Below are 20,268 nucleotides of genomic sequence, written 5' to 3' on the forward strand. Positions count from 1 at the left end.
CAAACCAGAATATAACAATTGAAAGAGCTTCTGAGCTGACACTATCCAATTGTGGAGACACCGCATGTACAGTAGTGGCACCTCTAAAAAGTCTGCTAAGATAATGACTCCAATAGCTGTTTTCAACAAAGACCAAAGCCGTTAAGACGTGGCAACGCTAGGAAGTCAAATCCCGACCTCGACTGTTCTCAACAACTTGTATCAGATTGAGAGTGAACTTAACCTTATAAGAGAAGACATGCGCGTCGCATAATCTCACTCAACTCCAGCGCAACGTGGCAACATTTTTGTTATGAAATGAGGCGACGGCGTAGCTTTTCATGCTATAAAAAGGCCCATAAGAAATTTTACGCCTCGGTTCATCGCTTCTGATGCTTTAGAAGGCGCTTTGTAGAATGCCTTGGCAAGAGCTTTCCGACTTCTAGGGTGGCATTCCATTCCGAAGTTCAATTCCATAACACAGAATAATATCGTCGATAAGTGAATGATTCAGCCTAACTGCTTAAACGAACGAATGAGTGAGATTTTTTAAAGTTCAGTGAATGATTTAATTATTATTTATTATTTATTATTTTATTATTTATTATTTTTATAGTAACATAACTGAATACAGACATTGTCAGGGTTAGGTATTTCCTATAGAGAAACGAATCATAAACAGAAATGAGGGGTTATTTCATTTGTAGTTTTATTTCTCTATAAAATTGCACAGTATCATTACAAAAAGGCACAAATGTTCGCAGCTAAATTTAACAGTATAATGTAGGTAAATCACTATTCATAAACCTTATACTGTTGATTCCAGAAAGTGAAATTCATTTGTTTCAATGTTAATTGATTGAGTTGCTTACTAAAGAGAAGAAATTTAGAAAGAGACACAATATTGGACTTTTACGTACTAGACCCTTTATTCTTGACGCCATTGATGTGATTGACGAGGCGTAGCTAAAATCGGCTCAAGGTCTCACAATATTCATCGTGAACGAGCGATTATTGGAGCGAGTCTTCAAATGTAAAACCAATATTTTTTCCATTTAAAACAGCTCCCATGCGGTATAGAACTCCATCGGCTATGTGATTAATTCATGAAAACATCGCCGCTAAAAATGGAGCGCACGCTATCATATCATTAGCGTTCACGCCGCATTGAAGAATAAGTCAGCGTGAAGAGCCAGTCACTCTATATATATAAGGCATCAATACTGCCTTCACCAGTCACTCTATATATAAGGCATCAATACTGCTGCCTTCACGGCTATCGGGAATAGACACTCATGGTCATGGCCTGCTTTTATAAGACGTACTGCTGGTAAATTTGTTCCTTTAGAAAAATTTGTGGGAGTCGTTCGAGAATATGTGTTGAAAAAACATGAAAAAACGAATAATGAATTTGGATTGATTTTCTAGAAAATATCATAGACTGGTTGATGATGATTATATACGAAAAGCATGCGAGCATTTGCCTTCGTATAAAAAGGACAGAAATACCAGCGTGAGTTATTTAAAGATTTCATCAAACTACTAGAATTTTTACATATTATCAATAATATTTCAAGTCTTAAGCATAGAACTTATTTAAAATTGACGCTCAAATTATTTTTTTTGTGCCCAAAAGTAGGAGCGAACGCTCTATGTTGCGCGTCACTCGTGGACCGAATTTCATGCTCCGCTAAGGCGGCTGTCGTCGGTATTTTATAGCCAGGGTCCATCAAACTGCAGGGCCGTGATGCTGGCATACGCTGCGTCCATCACCGCCTAACGCAAAAGTCTTTGTCGAAAAACATCAAAATCAATGGCCGAGCTCGGGAGAAGTCAGTGAACAAACCGCGACAAGATATTTATCAGTTTACCTTCATGTAAAATCAAAATCAATGGCCGAGCTCGGGAGAAGTCAGGGAACAAACCGCGACAAGATATTTATCAGTTTACCTTCATGTAAAGTATTGAAATTGTGCATACGTTCGAACATCGGAAAGCTATATTGCACCGTGACTTAAGCATCAGCTATTTACAACTCCTGGACTTCTTTCAAAAAGTTATAACGTTCTGAAGCATCAATGTCTTTATCGTAAATACAGTACTTGATATATGACGAGCATTGTTGCATCTCAAGTATGAATTGCTTGATTTTGTGTGGCTTCACAAACATTTGCAACGAGCAAAAGGAGTGTTCAACTATCGCCAGAAGCAATAAATAAAGTAGCCTTTTTAATGCAAAAAATCGCCTTTCATTACACGCTCATTATGAGCTGTGTGTGCACTCGTACATATTTTCTGATGTGTAAACGATGGTAATTTTAAAAACTTAAATGCTGAAACAATTTTAATTATATTTTCCTTATTAAATCTAACTGCATGTTTTGACAATTAGTTAACGAAAATGCCACTTCTGACCCGTCTAATATACTAGGTCATTATTAAATAAATAATAGGTTAGCTACTCCCTAATATTTTTGTTTTTTCATCACCAAGAAAAAGCTAACTTTATTGGAGCCTCAATGGCAGTGGACGCAGCAATTCTTCACCACAAAATACGTTTATTGGAAAATGATTATGTTGCAGAATGAATCACAAATTTATGAGCGCACTTATGACCTTATATGCGCACTTGGTAATGAATTATGGTCATAAAACGAATAAAAAACACCAATTTACCACACATAATTTTAAAAATGGAAATATAATGTAAATAAGGCAGTAAAAGTAGGATCCTTTATTATGCCTTGCACGTGCCATTTGAATATGGGAGACACATAATTTTTTAAACTATTATACAAGGTAATCATAAAATAATCTCAGGCCATTTGAGAATAAATAATGTAATCAGTAGAATATTTTCGGATGAAACTCGCTGAACGAAAAGGAAGTTTAGAATAGCAAAAAATATAGTTGAACTGCAAGATTACATCACCGATTTAGAATGAATATTTTGAATTAAATTCAACATTGCATTTGAATTGCAAATAAATTCATTATTGTAAATCGAACGTCTCTGCGGAAACAAAGCCTGGAACTGATAACATATAAAAAATCATGTCTCTACTTCGAATTCAGGCTGAAACATTTACAAGAAAAAATTAATTGCGGCAAAATATTTATGAGACCTGAGGTAAATTTTATTTTATGATTTTATGAAATTTATCGCAGCAGCGATATTTCATTAAAAATTAAGTGTATTAAAGTCGAGCGGTTAATCTTTGATAACAATATATTGGAATAAGCAGAACACGTGTAAGTTTTTCACTGCATATTTTTTACCGCACACCCTCATTACCTTATTACGCATTAGAGTTTGAAAGGCTTTAATGGGTAATTAGAAGCGGATTAAATATTTTGAGGAGGTGAAGTGCACGGAATATTTTCATAAATGACTGCATCCCTTGCTTAATAATTAAGTTTTATTCAGTGATATGAATAGAATGAGTGAATTGCTTTAGAAAGCAAGACACTCGCATCGCTCTTCTGTCTGTGCTGATAATAATGTTGAAAGCTCTCGCATTCTGCCGTCGACTTCAACACGTGGGATTTGCTTTGCATTAAATCATCAACTGAAATATTTTCAACATGAAAACATGAAAAGTGAGTCATTAGTTTAAGAAATCACGTTGATAAAATGATCAAATTTACATATGCTTTTCACACAAATTTCGCGCAAAAAAAAATTTCGCGTAAAGTCTGTGTCAGACACAGACTTAACGTGAATATGAAATATACGTTTTTAATGCATTCTCCTTGCATGATTTAGCGAAGAAACGCAATTCTCAGAGTAGATGCAATTTAAATGAAGAACGATTGTACGTAATTCTTCAGTATCTACCAAAGTTTTCTTAAACCTGCAGATAATTATCGACTCTAACTAATAGTTCGTATTCCTACAGTGGTCGCGTGGATTGCAAGTAATCCATTCCTACGAAAATTGACCGTAACGAAACCTATAGTAATTAAAGGTGACCAATTTGGTAAGTTTTTGCACGTGACAACTGCAGGGTTAACCTCTGATTAAAAATTAGCATTTGCTGCATAGAATAATTGAAATTGATTGCTGCATAATTGAAATTTCAGATTGGGTGGATGAAACTTCACACGCAACATGTGATAAATTTGTAGGCTTGTAGAGAATGTTATAAAAGGGCTAGACTAGATTCTATCAATAAACTCATTACGTTGAATTGTTTAGGTGAGCTAGTGTAAGCCCGAAATTTCAAAGTTGACTCTTACGTTCCAACAGTGGATTATATAGCCACTAACTTCAGCGCGCGTGCGAGTAATGCTCATTTGAGATCACGCTAAACACGCGGTGCCCATGTACGTTTTACAGCGATCAAGTTGAATATTCACTCTTTAATAGTAGAAATATAAAAATTACGGTCACTAACACTTAATCTCAGTTTTCTTTCAAATACTAGCAGATTATTTTTTATCTGTGGACAGTGCACGACCTGTGCAGACAAACATACTTGACTCTGAATCTGAATCTCGATTACGAGAATTTATCGTACTTGACTCATAAAATTTCAAAATTCTTTTGGGATCATATTATTAATCAAGAGAATAATTATTAATCACATGCATACTTATTAATCAACAGCATACTTATTAGTCACCACGAAGAAATGCAATATTTTATGTTTCACTGTACAGTTATTTAAATTTTGTCTGGGCTTTCTACAAAGATTCTATCAGGATGCTTTCTTCTTCTTCCATTTTTAGCGCTTTTTTATGCATTTTTTATGGAAAAAAGGCGCTATTGTGCTCGTCATGTCCGTCTGTCTGTCCGTCTGTCCCTCTGTCCGTCTGTCTGTCCGTCTGTCCCTCTGTCTGTCCGTCTGTCAGTCCGTGACTTCACGTTTTCGTCGACAAGAAAATGCGCTCTCTGTCACTCACTGCAGTGAGTACTGAGTTATATTTTTCTCCATATAAAATTGGATAGAAGCAAGACGCTAAGAAATGCATCAAGAGAAAGCTAAGGCAAACACGGCGCATAACTGCTCTGGTCACTCAATAAGATGACCCCAATGCGATATGTCGGTATGTCACGGCAGCTGTACATGATACGCATATAGAACCTGCACTGCGTATAAATATCTTTTGACCTTCCTATATAATAACCTGTATGAAAATGCTCAGAATTTAACAAACTTATTGCCAATTTTTGCTCATAGATAATACAGCAGGTGAGTTCAAGAAGGACGAAAAATTCTAGTTGCATTTTAATAGTGTTAATTAGTTTCCTTCAAAGATTCAGTGGTGATTTAGAAACAATTTATGATGATATAAGTTCGATAGATGGCTGATGCAATGGCTTCCGCTTCAATAACTCATCAAGTCATATCATTAATCGGTGTCGGTTTTAATATAATTTTGACCCAAAGGCTGACAAAGAAAGGCAGCAGCAGCAGCAGGTGCTCGAGATGGCTTTAGAGGAGCATGATTTGCATATTATAAGAGTTTGACAAACAAACGATAATGCCATTAGAGTTCGAAGTGAGGGAACAACCCTAGTTATTATCAGCAATAAAATGTCAGAGCCGTGACACGCTATAGACGTCCTTGTGTTACATCTCGACTGGGGCAGAATTCATTTGTTTCACGGACACCTCATTTTACCTCATTTTATTCCTTGTAAAATTAGATAAAAATGGAGAAATTTACTCGAATTATCAGGAACAACCACAACAAATGCTGTATTGGGTTCGATTGTGGATAAAGAAGTTTTCATTTTAACTGCCGACCAAAATTCCCATCCCGTTGAAAATATGAAGTTGGTTTTTAGGTTGAAAATTTTTCCAATCAAACGAAAATAGATTTATTTATATCAATGCGCAGTATATTTTACAAGTTTGTATATTGGAATGGACAAGCATAATTTTTCGATAGTAGAGTAATTAAGGAGGTTGCTGTAATCTCGAACTACAATAGATTGCAAAAGCCTTCTCTAGCTTCTATTTCATTTGATATTGAACTAAAAACGAGTATGTTAACCGTTTCAGTTGATTATGTAGTTCTGCAATTCCGTATCCACTGTTGCTATGCACTGACATTGAAACGTAAATTGTTAATGTCAGATGACGAAAAAAACAACGAAAAATTCCAAATTAATTTAAGAAAATTTGATTTTGACGAAAATATTAGTGATCGTTGAATCTGATTCTCCCAATCACATCTTGAATTTCAATTTAAAAGTTATGTAGGTAAATTTTTTATCTTCAATTGCTTTCAATTTAAATAATTTTGTCGGTAACACATTAAGGTTTCAAAGCTTTTACAATTTTATGCTAGCACGGATCATTTAAGAATATAAAATCAAGCTCCGATAGAGAAGTGAGGAAAAATCTTGCAAATGACGTCAGAGAATCATTTTTTCATGTAATTCGTCACATTAACCTTTTTATGCGTGAGTGTAATCTCAACATTTCAATTCATCCAATTTCAGTTTGTCGGGAGGATGTTAGTCGTAAACTATGGACGGCATTACACATAAAAAATCTTGAAGATTCGTGTAAGATGACAAACTCTAATTGGCGTAGAGATAAAATATTAATAACTAGATAATAAATATAAATATTTATTTATAATATAAATAAATATTATCTAATAAAGATAAAATATATTAATAATTAATTCACCATCCTATCAGGAAAATGTTCTCAAATTCTCATTGCGACCAAGTTAGTAATGCAGTGAATAAGCATGTGTTACAGTAATTTATTCATTTGGAAAAAATTGTGCAATTTGATTTGAGTGTCAACTAAATTCACAACTACTCATGAATAACCACAAAGAATTGAAAAGGAGCGTCGAAATAATAACTAGGTACAAAACTTAAATCAGAAAAAATGTATACCGATATTATACGACCATAAACATAAAGTCTCTTGTATAAAAATTTTCAAGTAAGAAAAAAATTATTAATACAAAATTGCAGCTTGTCATAAGGAACAATTCATGCGTCAATTACTAAATAATGATTTTGGCGACAGTGTAGGATTTTTTCAGTGATCTGAAGCCTGTTTAAAATTATGCAATATGCTTCAGGAATATCAATGAAGTCGTAATTTAGTTCACGGAGGATTCTTTATAAAGAGAATCTTCGAAGAATGTACTGAGCTGGATAATCCATTATTGGCTATTGGAGACTTAAAAGGTAGGAATCCTTACTGCTGGCTGAGCAAAAATTTGTGCGTCTATCGATTTGATATAAATAGAACTCCCACGCACACACTCATGGTCGTTCTAAAATCTGTTTATGATCTGTATTATAATTGGCTTGGCATCAGGTTTTAAAAATTGGCTTGTTTCCAAATCTAGAATTCTGATGAAATACAAGAAAGAAAGGGATGGGACTCCAAGAAATTTTTCTTAGAACAAGGAGCAATAAATACTTGTAAAAGATGCTCTGGTGGTGGAATTGATAGCTCTATAAAAGAAGAATTTAGTACGACAGTTTCTGAATGAAATTGTTCACAATTTTAGGACATCGGTATACTTAAGAGTATAATAGTGTGAATTAATGTTGCATTCATTGTCAATACCACAGTATTTTTGCTTATTATAGCGAAATTCATTGGGAAGGAAGATTTAATATCAGCGAGAAATTGGCGCAAAACTCTTTATTACTAAAACATCCAAGACCGTTCATTACAAATGTCACGCTCCAAACGATGCTACAACGTTGACATCGTTACAGCGAAGTAGCGTTGCCACCTCTCTCTACCGCTGCCAGTGCAAGCACGGTATATTGCTGGACTCGAGTTATTCCTAACAAAATTTGGAGTCGCCCCAGCTTCTGGAAATCCAAATCAGAAGCTGCCGCGTCTGTAAATTTTCACTGGGTAACAAAATTTAGAGTCGCCCCCAGCTTCTGGAAATCCAAATCAGAAGCTGCCGCGTCTGTAAATTTTCACTGGGATGTTGCTCCAGCGATGTAATGCTTCTTTTTCTTGCTCTCTCAACCTTGACTCTCAACTGAACTGCATTGGCGTCACATCGCTGCTAGGTTTTCATTACCATCGCTTGAGCCGATTTACGTGAGGATCGTTATTCCTGATGAAGATTACCTGGCTCATTTATAGCCACTTAACGGCTGACTATATAGGATTTGGTATAGACTGTCAATACAGAATAGCTTAAATTATTGTTGTTACACGTACATCTATTATATTATTCTCTAGGCAAAATCAACTTAAAATAGAAAGTACGAATGATTTCTAAAAATACAGGTTATCGACCATTTCCCAACACGTATGAGCGAACAAATAACATTGTTTAGATTAATTGCAGAATATATTAAGTAATTATCCAACTGTTACTTTCACGTCCAGATATTTTATTAAATAAGTAGACGCGTATTTTTTTCGCTAAACTTATACGTAGAGTTTGAGTCCAGCTTAAGGGTATTTATATATGAGTAATACATGCTGGGAATGGAGTTTTAAACAGCCTGGGGTTTTTGCGCACTTGCGTATGGTGGCTACCGTGTGTCCCAGCAAGCCGTAAAAGCTCGAACAAACGGCTCGGTCTGACAGTAAACAGCCTGAAAACTCAGATACTTAATTCAATGATGGAGTGACCGACATTCCTGCCACACTACGTGCATTCCAGGCAATAATTATACTTACGATTTATTTTTATAATGGTAACTAGAAATGCCTTATAATGATTGTATCTCACGGGTAGGTTGGACTCAAAGTGTGTCTTATATCAGAGCAATAACATACGATTTGCAAAGAGTGTAGCAAAGTTTGACTGCGGTGAAATCTTAAAAACTCGCTTAGGTAAATTGTTCGCTTTGTATATCACTGGATAAAAAATATATTATCTACACTAAGAAAGTGACAGAAATAAAAGCTAGAGCACAAAATGAATTAAGAGTGAATGATTTTTTTCGAGCCTTACTCTCATGAGATCCAAACTGTGTTGGCTTTCCGTTTGAACGTAAAAAGGATCACAGCGCTGGAAAACTCTGATGTAGAATTAGCTTCGAAATAAATTATTCTCGCAGTATTTTCCAGCAAGTTATTGTTATGATATTAATAATAACTTTTAAAAATTTTTCTCACTGTGATTTTCGAGAATTACGTTGTTGCGGGAGAGGGGGCAACACATATGGGCCCAACGGGATAGTTAGAAAGAATGGGATATCCCCATAACGGGATAGTTATATTCTTTCTAACTATCCCCAACGGGATAGCTAGAAAGAATGAACAAGCAATATAAACGAAAGCATGAACTATATATTTAGTGAACAATGTATATAAATTAACAAGCAACTTCATGAGAGGTACATCACTAATCATAGATGGCTACCAGACCAAAAATGTACAGTTGAACATTAGAACACTAGATGTAGCTGGTCCCATCCGTTATCGCATAGAGGAAATCACAGTTTAGCGAAGAAACGTCCAAGTCAAATCAATTCAAAGTGTGTGAATCTAGCGGAGGAGCGCAGTGCTTGCCGAGAGATTACGCCGGGACACTTTTCCGACGTTGCGAACAAGTTGCAGCTTCCTTCAACACTATTACACGAGTGGAAAGACAAATGTTCACAACGACCAAGTCCATGCGACGTACAGCGCCGGAAGCGTTACCGTCATGAGACTGGTACTGTAGCTCCGATTGCCTGCAGCCGCACCTGTCCATGGCCGACGAAAGACGTATCCAAAATACAAGCACTCTGGTTCAAATGAATGCTTGACTGCAGCATCGTAGGTCCATCAAAGGTATATCCTTGCCGACCATTAACGGTGTCCTGCCACGCCCGCCCAGGCAGGCTGCTCAATCGAGAGTGAGCCAACCCCGGCTCATGTCTAATTTCAGCTCCGAGTAATGTGTCGGAAAGAAAGAAAGAAGAAGAGCGCGAACGACAGAAAGTCGGACCGCTACAACGTTAATAGTTACTTAAATCTTCAGAAAAAACGCATATGTTTTAAGAGGTTTGATAAATCAACCATCATTCGTACTATTAATTTCTATCTAACATGAGTGTGCACAGTCATTGCGGGAATGAAAAATATATTCAAGTTTCCTTATACAGTTTTTTGTAATTTGTGCGTTCGATAACTACATTTTTCAACACCTGCGGGATTGTTTATCTTCTGAAAAATTCAACATTGTACTCGCTAGTCTGAAGATTCACCCTTTAACAGGGACATGAATTGTTTAAGAAATGCAACTGTCAGTCAAGAAGATTCATTTCCTGATGGCGTCTTTTGTCCAGCGTGCTTTTGTTCTTTATTTATTTTTAAGGACACATCAACTCTTAGAAAAATGTAGCAAGTCATCGTCTCTACTGCAAGTCAAATATAGTGGAACACCTCCATAGTCCTGCCAAGTTTGATTTAGACTCTATTTAATATCTGAAAACGACTTCCGGGATGGGAAACCATTGCCAAAACTTGGTCAAATAAACATAAAAGGTCCGATAAAAGTCAACGAGAATATTTATCACACTACAAGCCACGTCTGTGCCATATTCCAATGTAACCTTCAAAGCATTTTCCATTGAACGCCAGTCCCATAAGAGTTATTGGTGTTGATTTCTCTTTGCGAACGAACAATAGATTCTCATCGTATCATCATTTTTAAAGAAGAATTGAGCATTGCATCGAGCTTTTGAATGTTCTCAATAATGCAAACAAGAACTCAATATAATGGCCAGCAATCAAGATTGCTGCGGACAGATAAAGCTAAACATTTTCTGACGACTTGTCGTTCATTTTACATCAGCTTCCGAGATATTGGTTTTAATCATGAGTCAAACTATTGATTTTTTGTATTAAACACTTTGGCACTTGAAGAGTGTGTCAAAGCTCATGAATAGAATGGAAAGACTGGCTATTTTCATATGATTTAGATGACAAGAGTATGCCTAAATAGAGTTAGAATAGAATTAGAATCATTTCACCCAAACGCAATTCTAAAAAACGCATCGATACTGAACGTGTCTAACGTCCCCTCCCGTAAATGCAAACTAGATGTGCGAAAATTTCTTCTAACTTTTTCTATCAGAAGCAATTGATGCTCGTCAGGAAATGTTCGAGACTCAATGCAAAGTAGAAACTTTGCAAAGTTATACTTTCTTCGAATACTCCGTAGCGCAGAGCAGCATTTTAGGAGTAGAGAAAAGGAAAACTGCATTTTAGTCGTAAAATAATTTTTTATCGCGGTAAAAAAAGCTTATAACCTTAATAAGAACAAGCTCATTGAAGAAAAATGCTGGTTTAATTGCCGGAATAATCTATCCATAATGACTGCAAATAATAAGTAAAACCTTAAAACCGGGTGAAACCAGGTAAGGGATATGTAAGCTATACATAAACAAAAAAACTACGTAATTAAATAGGTTAATCTAATATTTACATGCATGGTAAAACATATAAAATGGTTTTACAATCGCGCGAATGAGTGTTTACAACGCAAATTTTTTTCGGCCTGCCTGGTAAGCACTAATAAAAGCAGCCTAATGCAAGCCAATATTTGCCAATAATTTACTTGCCACGACGACTGGCAAGTAAATGCCATTCAATAATATTCCTAAAATGTTCCTCAGCGTTTAAGAAGATAATAATTGGTGCTTCTGGAAATACAGTGCCATTACAAAATTGTAGGTCGCACTGTCTCCCTATGGAAATTTCAGCCATCCTTTTCAAACAATTAAATAAAAAATATAACTCAGTACTCACTGCAGTGAGTGACAGAGAGCGCATTTTCTCGTCGACGAAAATTTGAGGTCACGGACGGACGGACAGACAGACAGACGGACATGGCGAGCACAATAGTGCCTTTTTTCCATAAATGAGAAAATGCGCTAAAAATGCCATCTTATGGCTACGGATAAAACACTGATAATTATCAGTATTAATGTGGCGTTTAATTTCGAACATTGTCATTTTAATAAGTGTCTCCCTATGTGTCTCCCTCATATATTGTCTCCTATAGGTAACATAAGAAATTATTATATTGTCTCTCAAATGTCTCCCTCAAATATAATGTCTCCTAATAAGAGACTCCCTATTTTAATAATTAAGTGTCTCCTATATCTCTCTAATAATACTACAATTAAAAAAAAGCCATCTTATTGCCAGGGATAAAACACTGATAATTATCAGTATTACTCTGGCCTTTAATTTCGAACATGGTCATTTTAATAAGGCCAGAGTTGGTGCAGCGACCTTGTTTTGAGGTCAGCAAGGCTATGGTATTGCCGCCATTAGCGGCTGGAAATGAGCGCGGCTCACTCTCACAGATTTTAAGTATTAACAGCCCAACAATGGCTGCCTGCAAAAAGCTGCTATCGAAGTTAAAACGAATAATAAAAGCCCCAGTAATCATAGCTTCTGTAAAAAAGGCATCGAGCAATCAGTGGCTTTTAGAAGTTGGGCTCTGATAACGACGTCTGAGCCTCAAATGGGAGCTAAATAAGCGGTCAGTCACTGGATGAAGTTGTTTTTTTTTTAAACGTATGTGCTGAACTGGTACTAAAATCGATAGGTGCTTTACTCTTGTGAAAAATTGCTTATCGATTGCAATGGAATTTTACTCTCAAAATAAAATAAAACAAGACCTTATGGACGAGTCTTCATTTCTTCTGATATTGGAGCATCGCAAATCGCCTCAACTCATGCCAAGAGCTGCATGCTGATTTGGAGAAAGAAATAGATTAATGAATGGTTAATTAGAGGGTCTCTGCAGGTCACGTTCAAAGGGACTCTTTGATTGCGGTCTCCTCTGTAATAGTAGAAATGTATATGAATCAGAATTCGTAATTAGCTTTTGAGACACATTAGAAGTCGGTAGGCCATTTGCATATTGCATTATCATATTATTATACTGAAAACCAAGCCCTAAATAAATACTATACAAATTTTGATTGAAAACTGATCTGAAATATCGATCCGACCCACCAATAATTTAAATAATGAATGAATTGATTGGCGGTTTAAGACGAGCAATAATTTATTCGTGCCTTTCTTATCAAATTTTCATTTACTGGAGAATAAAATCGTAGGATGTCAAACAATTAAGAGAATTATGATACATATATATTTATTTACTCAATATTCTTAAGGAAATATTCGAAGATGAATAAGCAAATATTCAAGATGAATAAATAGCCCCTTACCAAACAGTGAGAGTACTGTGTGGTCGCAAGCCTTTAATAGAGACACAAATGTCGATCCAAGAAATCTTTACTCATGGTTGAATTAATACACGAATTAATTCAACCATGGCTTTACTTACTTCCACATAGGACTTTGAGTAGTTAGCACTAAAGACTACATGTCAAAGTCTGCGGCTGCAGAGGTACTTCTCGGAATAATACAGCAAGCAAGACGATGCTCATTTTACTAGAAATTTAGCAGCGGGTAGATGCATTTACAAAATTATAAAATTGTATGCATAAGGTTCAGGTAAATAACAGATAATGCAGTTTATATGACTGATACAAGGTTGAAAAACCATAAGCGGAAAGCGATTGAACCGCACGTCCATGACATACTTGTAGAATCACTCGTATGCATTGCGGCCGATGATCCTGAATGAGGACGTGATAAGACTATGCCTGCTCACCTAGCCTGATATTATACAGCTCCTAATTACACCTAAATTAACGGACTAATTAATAACCCAATTTATGGGATAGCAACACGAATATGAAATACTTTGTATTCCATAATAGTTGGATACCGCGACACACAAGTTGAAAGTGACCAGGCAGCGTCAAAGGCATATAGGCACTGCATGGCTTTACCTGTCAATCAAAATTATAGTAACAACTGAGAGTTAAGTTGTATTGAAAGTTGCCAGGCAGCGTCAAAGGCATATATAGGAACTGGCTTTACCTGTCAATTAAAGTTAGAGTAACAAATGAGAGTTAAGTTATGTGTAAAAAGTACGTATAAATTTGAAGTGAATACTTAGAATTCCTAGCCATTTGTCTCAGTTGAGAAATGGTGACGTCCGTGAACAAAGGTTGTATACAATACCCAGTTTTCCACATCATCAAAATTGAAATATTAATGTCACATCTGGTTGCCAGCACGAAGTTGTTTATTAGCTCGCTAAAGTCTGCTGGCGACATCGTCAATCGGAGCCATTAAAAGAGTTTTAGTCTAATGCTAGGCCAGTGCCTTTAAAGCAGCAAGAGCTTTTCTTGAAGCCGTGACAGCTTAAAACGTTGGGTTTAGAACGAACCAATAAAATATTGGAGTTTCCGTCCCATCATTTGTTAATAGAATAGAATAGAATAGAAGTGTCGGCGTTGAAGAAATAGGTCCATGGCCTGTTGCCGATTCATGAACTTTTCGTGACTTGATTCACAAGGGATCCGGCCTTTGGAATATATCGCCTCTCCTTTGATAAAAGTAATATCAAGGGAGAGGCTCGTAATTATATTAAAGGAAATGAGTTTATCCTAGTTAATATTATAGTTTGTACTGTAAAGAAAATGAAGCCCGTGAGATTTTTGGTTTTAACGATGATAATTGTATTATTAGAGCCTGTGGAGCGACTTTGCTAAGCCAAATACCAAAGCGGTTCGACCAATGACCATTCAACAGTTCGATCGACTTGTATCTTGAGCTAAGCCGCCTGAGATAGCAATTAAGGCTTAATAGTTGTTAATGAACGAGTCTCAGTAGTAATCTATTGGTGCAATAGGCGTAGGCAATCTTTCTTGTCGGCTGAGAACGGCAGTTTCATTGGACGTGGCAATCTAAAGCGCCGGTGTTTCTTTATTGCAGGTGCGATGGCGTCGTTCATCTTGCTGGTCTACGCGGCCTTCCTCGCGGCTAAAACTGCAGCTGGTGAGTCATCATAAATCTAAATGAGCCAATATCACAGATTCTTATGACAATTTCGAGATAACATGACATGTGTCCCTGATTTTAAGCGACAGATTTTGAACTTTTTCCAGACTTGATCATAGACATTTAATAGAATGGTGACGGAACTGAAACGTGTTAATTACAAATCAATCAAGAAGCTGAAAAATTATTTAGACAACCGAGGGGTGAGTAATAGTTTAATTATAAAGACCGACCAAACTTCAGCTTGGCCAACTCATGCCTTGGCTTGAGGTTGCGTTGCTGAGGCATAGAGGACCTGGGAAGCTGCGATAGATATTGATAGGCTAATATAATGGGGACGGATGGACCAGGTACAACGAATTTCCGGACCATAGCCTCGGTCTGATAGATACTGATGCACGCGATGCATTTACTTCACTGTTCATGTATGTGTTTTACGTACAGCAAGAATTGAGGCTGTTGTTAATTTATGAATTCTTGTGATAATTTTGTTAGGAATAACTCAAGTGAAGTCATTCCTTTCTGTTTCTTAAGTTTGTTATTATGTATTTTTCAGAATTTAACTCGGTTATTACGATCAGTTAGTTCAGAGCGCGCCATTCGCTGGGTTACTTTTTTGTGCACTTTTCATTACTTTCATAAGTGTTTTTCGATAGGACGTAACCGTCGCGCTTACACAATGCACAGCCGCTTGATTCTTTTCCATGAAAACGACAGGAGAAAAACGGTATTCACGTTTAACGTTTCAGTGACAGCAAAATTTTGCAGAAATGATCTTCTTTCGGTGCAGCGCACTCTGCACGCAACGAGCGTGTGTTTGCCGATGCATTTGAGGAATGAGACGAGCTTGGTTGGTTAGGCAGGCAATCAAACGAGTGAATATCTAACCAACTGGAACAATTGGTTTGTTTTAAGGGAATTATTCAATTGAAAAGACGTGTACAAATCACTCGTTATTCCACCTTATTTGAACCTTGGAGCATTTCATTATTTTTCCATGAGAGATATTATATTCGAAGCGTCAAACATCGCAAGTCTGAATTTATATCTCTAAGGACCAAGCGACGAGTCATCGATGTTATCTTACTGTTAATAAGATCGATATTCAATTTTATTTCAACCAATGGCGCTGCGAAATCATTAAAGGCAAAAAAGCCCAAGATCCGAGCTAAAGTGAGACCTAATCGACGTACTGCTCTACTTTTTACTATTTTAATGAAATGCAAAAAGATACACATTTTCAGTAACTCAATGATAAAATCGTTTAATTAAATTACGCTGCATTGTTCAAGTGTTTGGACAGTTGATTTCATGGCTTTTTGTTTACCTTTCATTAGCCAAATTCGGCACGTAAACAAACTCACTGATGAAGTCAAAGTCCGAGTTGACGCAATCGAGTCATCTGCATAAGGGATACGAGCGACTCAAAAGGCCTTTGATTACAAACCAAACATTTCCAACAACATTACAAAATTGGCTTCTCATACAGGAATTACAGTTGACAGGTTCCTGATTGCTCGTAGCTAATGAACATAGAATCGAATGAACTTTAGCTGTAATTTAGCAGGTGCAGCATAACCAAAGCCGAAGATTATTCATTAGAAAATTAGTGGTTCTCCGCCAATTGAGTTGAATTTATTTAGCAAAGTTCTATTCAAAAACTATAAATACTAATCTTGCATGCCATTTCAAAAGAGAAGATACAGACAAGTGTGACCGAAGTCGGTTCTCTATTGACAACCAATTCTAGAATTTTTTTTGTATCGCGAGTAATCCTGATCGACTCGACAGTGCAAAGGAAGGCAATGCACCAAGAAAATGGCTTAATGAGTACGTAATCGATTTTATAGTTAATGAGGCAGGATTATTCCCTATGAATCATAAGAAATCCGGTAGTCGAGTAAAACCATGTCATCCGCATCTGCCGAAGACATAACGTATACACGAGCACTTCAGATCACCCGGCCTTCGGTGGTCGTAACATAATCAGAGGGAAATCAATCTTTTTTTTAGGCCAAGCTCCATGCTTACCTGAGAAGAAATTCTAATTCTTAATTGCATTTTAAATTAGGCGTACAATGCTTGTTGGTTGCTAATCTTGAATTGATGGCGCTATGAATAGTGAAGCGCTTGAGCGAGCATTATCTCTGATGAGGTAACAGAGGCGAGGATAACAATCTACTTGAAAAATCTCAAGAAGCGCACTTGAGAACGTTATTTTTATTTTTTATAAGCACTAAAAATTAGAAAACCTCTTAGAAAATTAGAAAAATGGTAGGTGTGAACACATGGATAGTCAATTACGGGATTCCGTGCTAAAAATTATACACCGTATAATAATTATACACAAAAATATATATAATTATACTCTAAAATTATACACAACTACAAGACTTAAGCATTGAAGGGGAAAGCGCACGTGAGTCATTCCTACAAGTATTAGTCTATTAATCCTCATTATATGGCATCACACGTCAACATTCAGTGCCTTCAAACACAAATTAAAACGCCTTAAACTTCATAAAATACATCTGAAGCGAGGCGTATATCACTTCCACACCCACTTCCTCATTAGAGACTCTTGCTCACAGGTTGAGAGGAGGCAGCCATGACACAATAAGAAAATTGAGCATTTTGTGCTAAGCAACCGAACACATTTCCTTCCACGAGTTCCCGACTTTAACAGCATCTGCGTTTCCGTCAAGAGAAAAGAAAATTCATGCTAGGAGATTTCATTCTTCGAGCTTTTGGTACATCGGATGCACTGTATAATACACATATTTTTCTACATAATAATATGTAAAGGAGGTTAAGATTACTACGATATACCACCGCTTGAATATAAAGGGAGCAAAAATCTATGATATCATAATATTGCGTTTGCCTTGAGACTATACTTGCCAGCCTGCCTTCAACACGGAGGACATCTTCACACTACAGCGTACTCAACCTGCACTGAAGCAAACCTATTGAATAAATAAAAAAATATAACTCAGTACTCACTGCAGTGAGTGACAGAGAGTGCATTTTCTCGTCGACGAAAACTTGAGGTCACGGACAGACGGACGGATAGACGGACAGACAGACAGACGGACATGGCGAGCACAATAACGCATTTTTTCCATAAATGAGAAAATGCGCTAAAAATGCTAATTGATTCAACTTTCACACACAAACAGAGATTTGCGCTCGGTAGTTTAGGCGAGGCAAGGTAAGTTTACGTTTGACCTCTCGGAAAATTCTTCAGCCGGATTTGCGACCGGTCTCCAAGATTCAGTGAACATGAAATATCTCTCAAACTAATGAATGCATCTCGAAGAAACTTAGCACATGCATAAATTAGGACGTAAGGGTGATGTTTAGGTAGTGATTATTTTTTCAAAATTTTCTTCTATTTTAACTTATACGGTCATACGGGCCATAAAGCATTACCACTTTATTACAGTTCACTTACGCCGCACTCGAAGGTGAAATCAAGAGAATTGCCACGACCTAAACATCACCGTAAGGTTATAATAAATGCATGCGCAAAGTTTCATCGAGCTGCGTTCATTAGTTGGGAAGATGTTTCATGTTGACTGCAAATTTGACAATCATACGCAGAGTTGCTTCACCGTACAGTCAAATAACTCGCAAATGAAGCCAAATTAAAAATTTTTGCGTGACCTAAACAGCAGCGTTAAGTGATTAGGAATGTATATTTAAAGTCACGTTAGAATCTGTTCAGTAGTTTAGAAACTATTTTATGTTCACTGTAAATTTTGGCCCGTTAGGCGAAATCGAAAAAAATGATCCCGACCTAACCATCACCTTCAGGTTTCAATGAAGCCATGTGCTAAGTTTCATCGATCTGCGTTCATTAGTTTGAGAAATATTACATGTTCACTGAATCTTGCAGACCGGCCGGAAAGGTGCCTGAGATATGTTTGTGTTCTGTCCTAAGGGAACGATGTCCTAAGACTCTGTTCTAAGGGAACGATGTCCTAAGACCTCTGTTCTAAGGGAACGATGTCCTAAGACTTTTGTCCTAAAGGAACGATGTCCATAAGACTCTGTTCTAAGGGAACGATATCCTAAGACTTTTGCCCTAAAAGAACGATGTCCTAATACCTCTGTCCTAAGGGAACGATGTCCTAAGACCTTTGTCCTAAAGGAAAGGGAAATAGGACCTAGGACCTCTGTCAAAAGGAAACGACGCTGATTTGATGAGGTCGATGGCATACATTAAGGTCTTTCTCTCTATTTCTTGTAGGTATACTACAGATGGGGTAAGAATTTAATTTTTCGAGAAGTCGAGAAAAATTTTCACGCTGTTTAGAAAGAAATTTTAACTCAAGGTGAATTCTGTTCAAATTGCTGACATGTGTGCTACACTACAACTAGTGACTGCACAGTAACAGACTAATTTTTATACGGAACCGCTCATCACTGAAGTGCGTTTTTTCGATAAATTAGAATCGAGGTGAATGAAGCTGTGAAGGAACAGTCCTCCCAAAATTGATACAGTGGAAATGACAGTTTCTACTTAACACGAATTTTAATGTTATTTGGAATCCACTTAAATATAGTAGCTAGGAAAAATATTTATTCTTGGGATTTTTCTTTATTTTCGTCCAAAATCGATATCCTACAGCATTTTCATTAATTTGATAAAAAAAAATGTAAGTTGAAGTGTAGGTTCCGGTGAATTCTAGGCTTTCTCTACCGTATTTAACGTAGGCGCTATTTAGAAAAAAACTGCAATAAAGGCCACGGCGACTATACTGTATCCGTTTCTAATATCGTCGGTGACTTAAATGTGGGTAGTATATATACTTCGCCACTTCCAAAGAGTCTTAGAAACTTTCCTTTTATTATATGATCGTGTAAAAAAAATACGTCTAATTAATTTTGTCTCGATACTTGAAACAAGACTGAACCCTGCACAAGTTAAACATTTAAATTTTAGCCTCTTGATGTTTCGATATCTAATACAGTATGTACAAACATTTTCGAGTGGTATGTTGCATTGATTGATTAATATGATTGTTAGTGGAAATGAAGTACAACATAAAAACTTTTTGCAATGCGAAAATCAAAACTTTCTGTCATACTGTTGACGTTTAATCATAATTAAGCGACTTTCGCATAACAGTTCTTGATGCTCTTAAAACTTAAACAGAAATGTAGCCAATAAATTCCAAATATCCCGCAGTAATTTTCGGAACTTCAACTGCACGTCATAGCGCCCACGCAGAGAACCTCGGAGAGCAAACGATTTGAAAAATTTCTGCGGCTTTTTAAAGTACATTGTTCCAAATTTTGGTAAAAGTTTTTTTTTTAATATTACAGTAATGTGTGAAATACAACGCGTTATCTTGACAAGCAAATGGTGTATCCCGCACGGCCCACGCAACAAAATCCTGCGTCGATGCTGACTTACTGTATATCCAAGAATGTGAGACATTTCCAACCATGCTTG

The 20,268-nt window shown here is 36.6% G+C and overlaps 1 protein-coding gene across 1 annotated transcript in view; it reads left to right on the forward strand.

The window, feature by feature from the left end:
- The window catches only part of LOC108682440, a 55,145-nt gene that overhangs the window by 22,305 nt on the left and 12,572 nt on the right, over positions 1–20,268 (forward strand). Inside the window, exon 2 of the mRNA XM_018171599.2 lies at positions 14,742–14,804. Within this exon, the coding sequence (XP_018027088.2) occupies positions 14,742–14,804 (63 nt within the window). The remainder of the gene's footprint in view (positions 1–14,741; positions 14,805–20,268) is intronic.

The sequence above is a fragment of the Hyalella azteca genome, unplaced genomic scaffold (assembly GCF_000764305.2).
Source record: "Hyalella azteca isolate HAZT.00-mixed unplaced genomic scaffold, Hazt_2.0.2 contig5407, whole genome shotgun sequence".
NCBI classification, from domain to species: Eukaryota; Metazoa; Arthropoda; class Malacostraca; order Amphipoda; family Hyalellidae; genus Hyalella; species Hyalella azteca.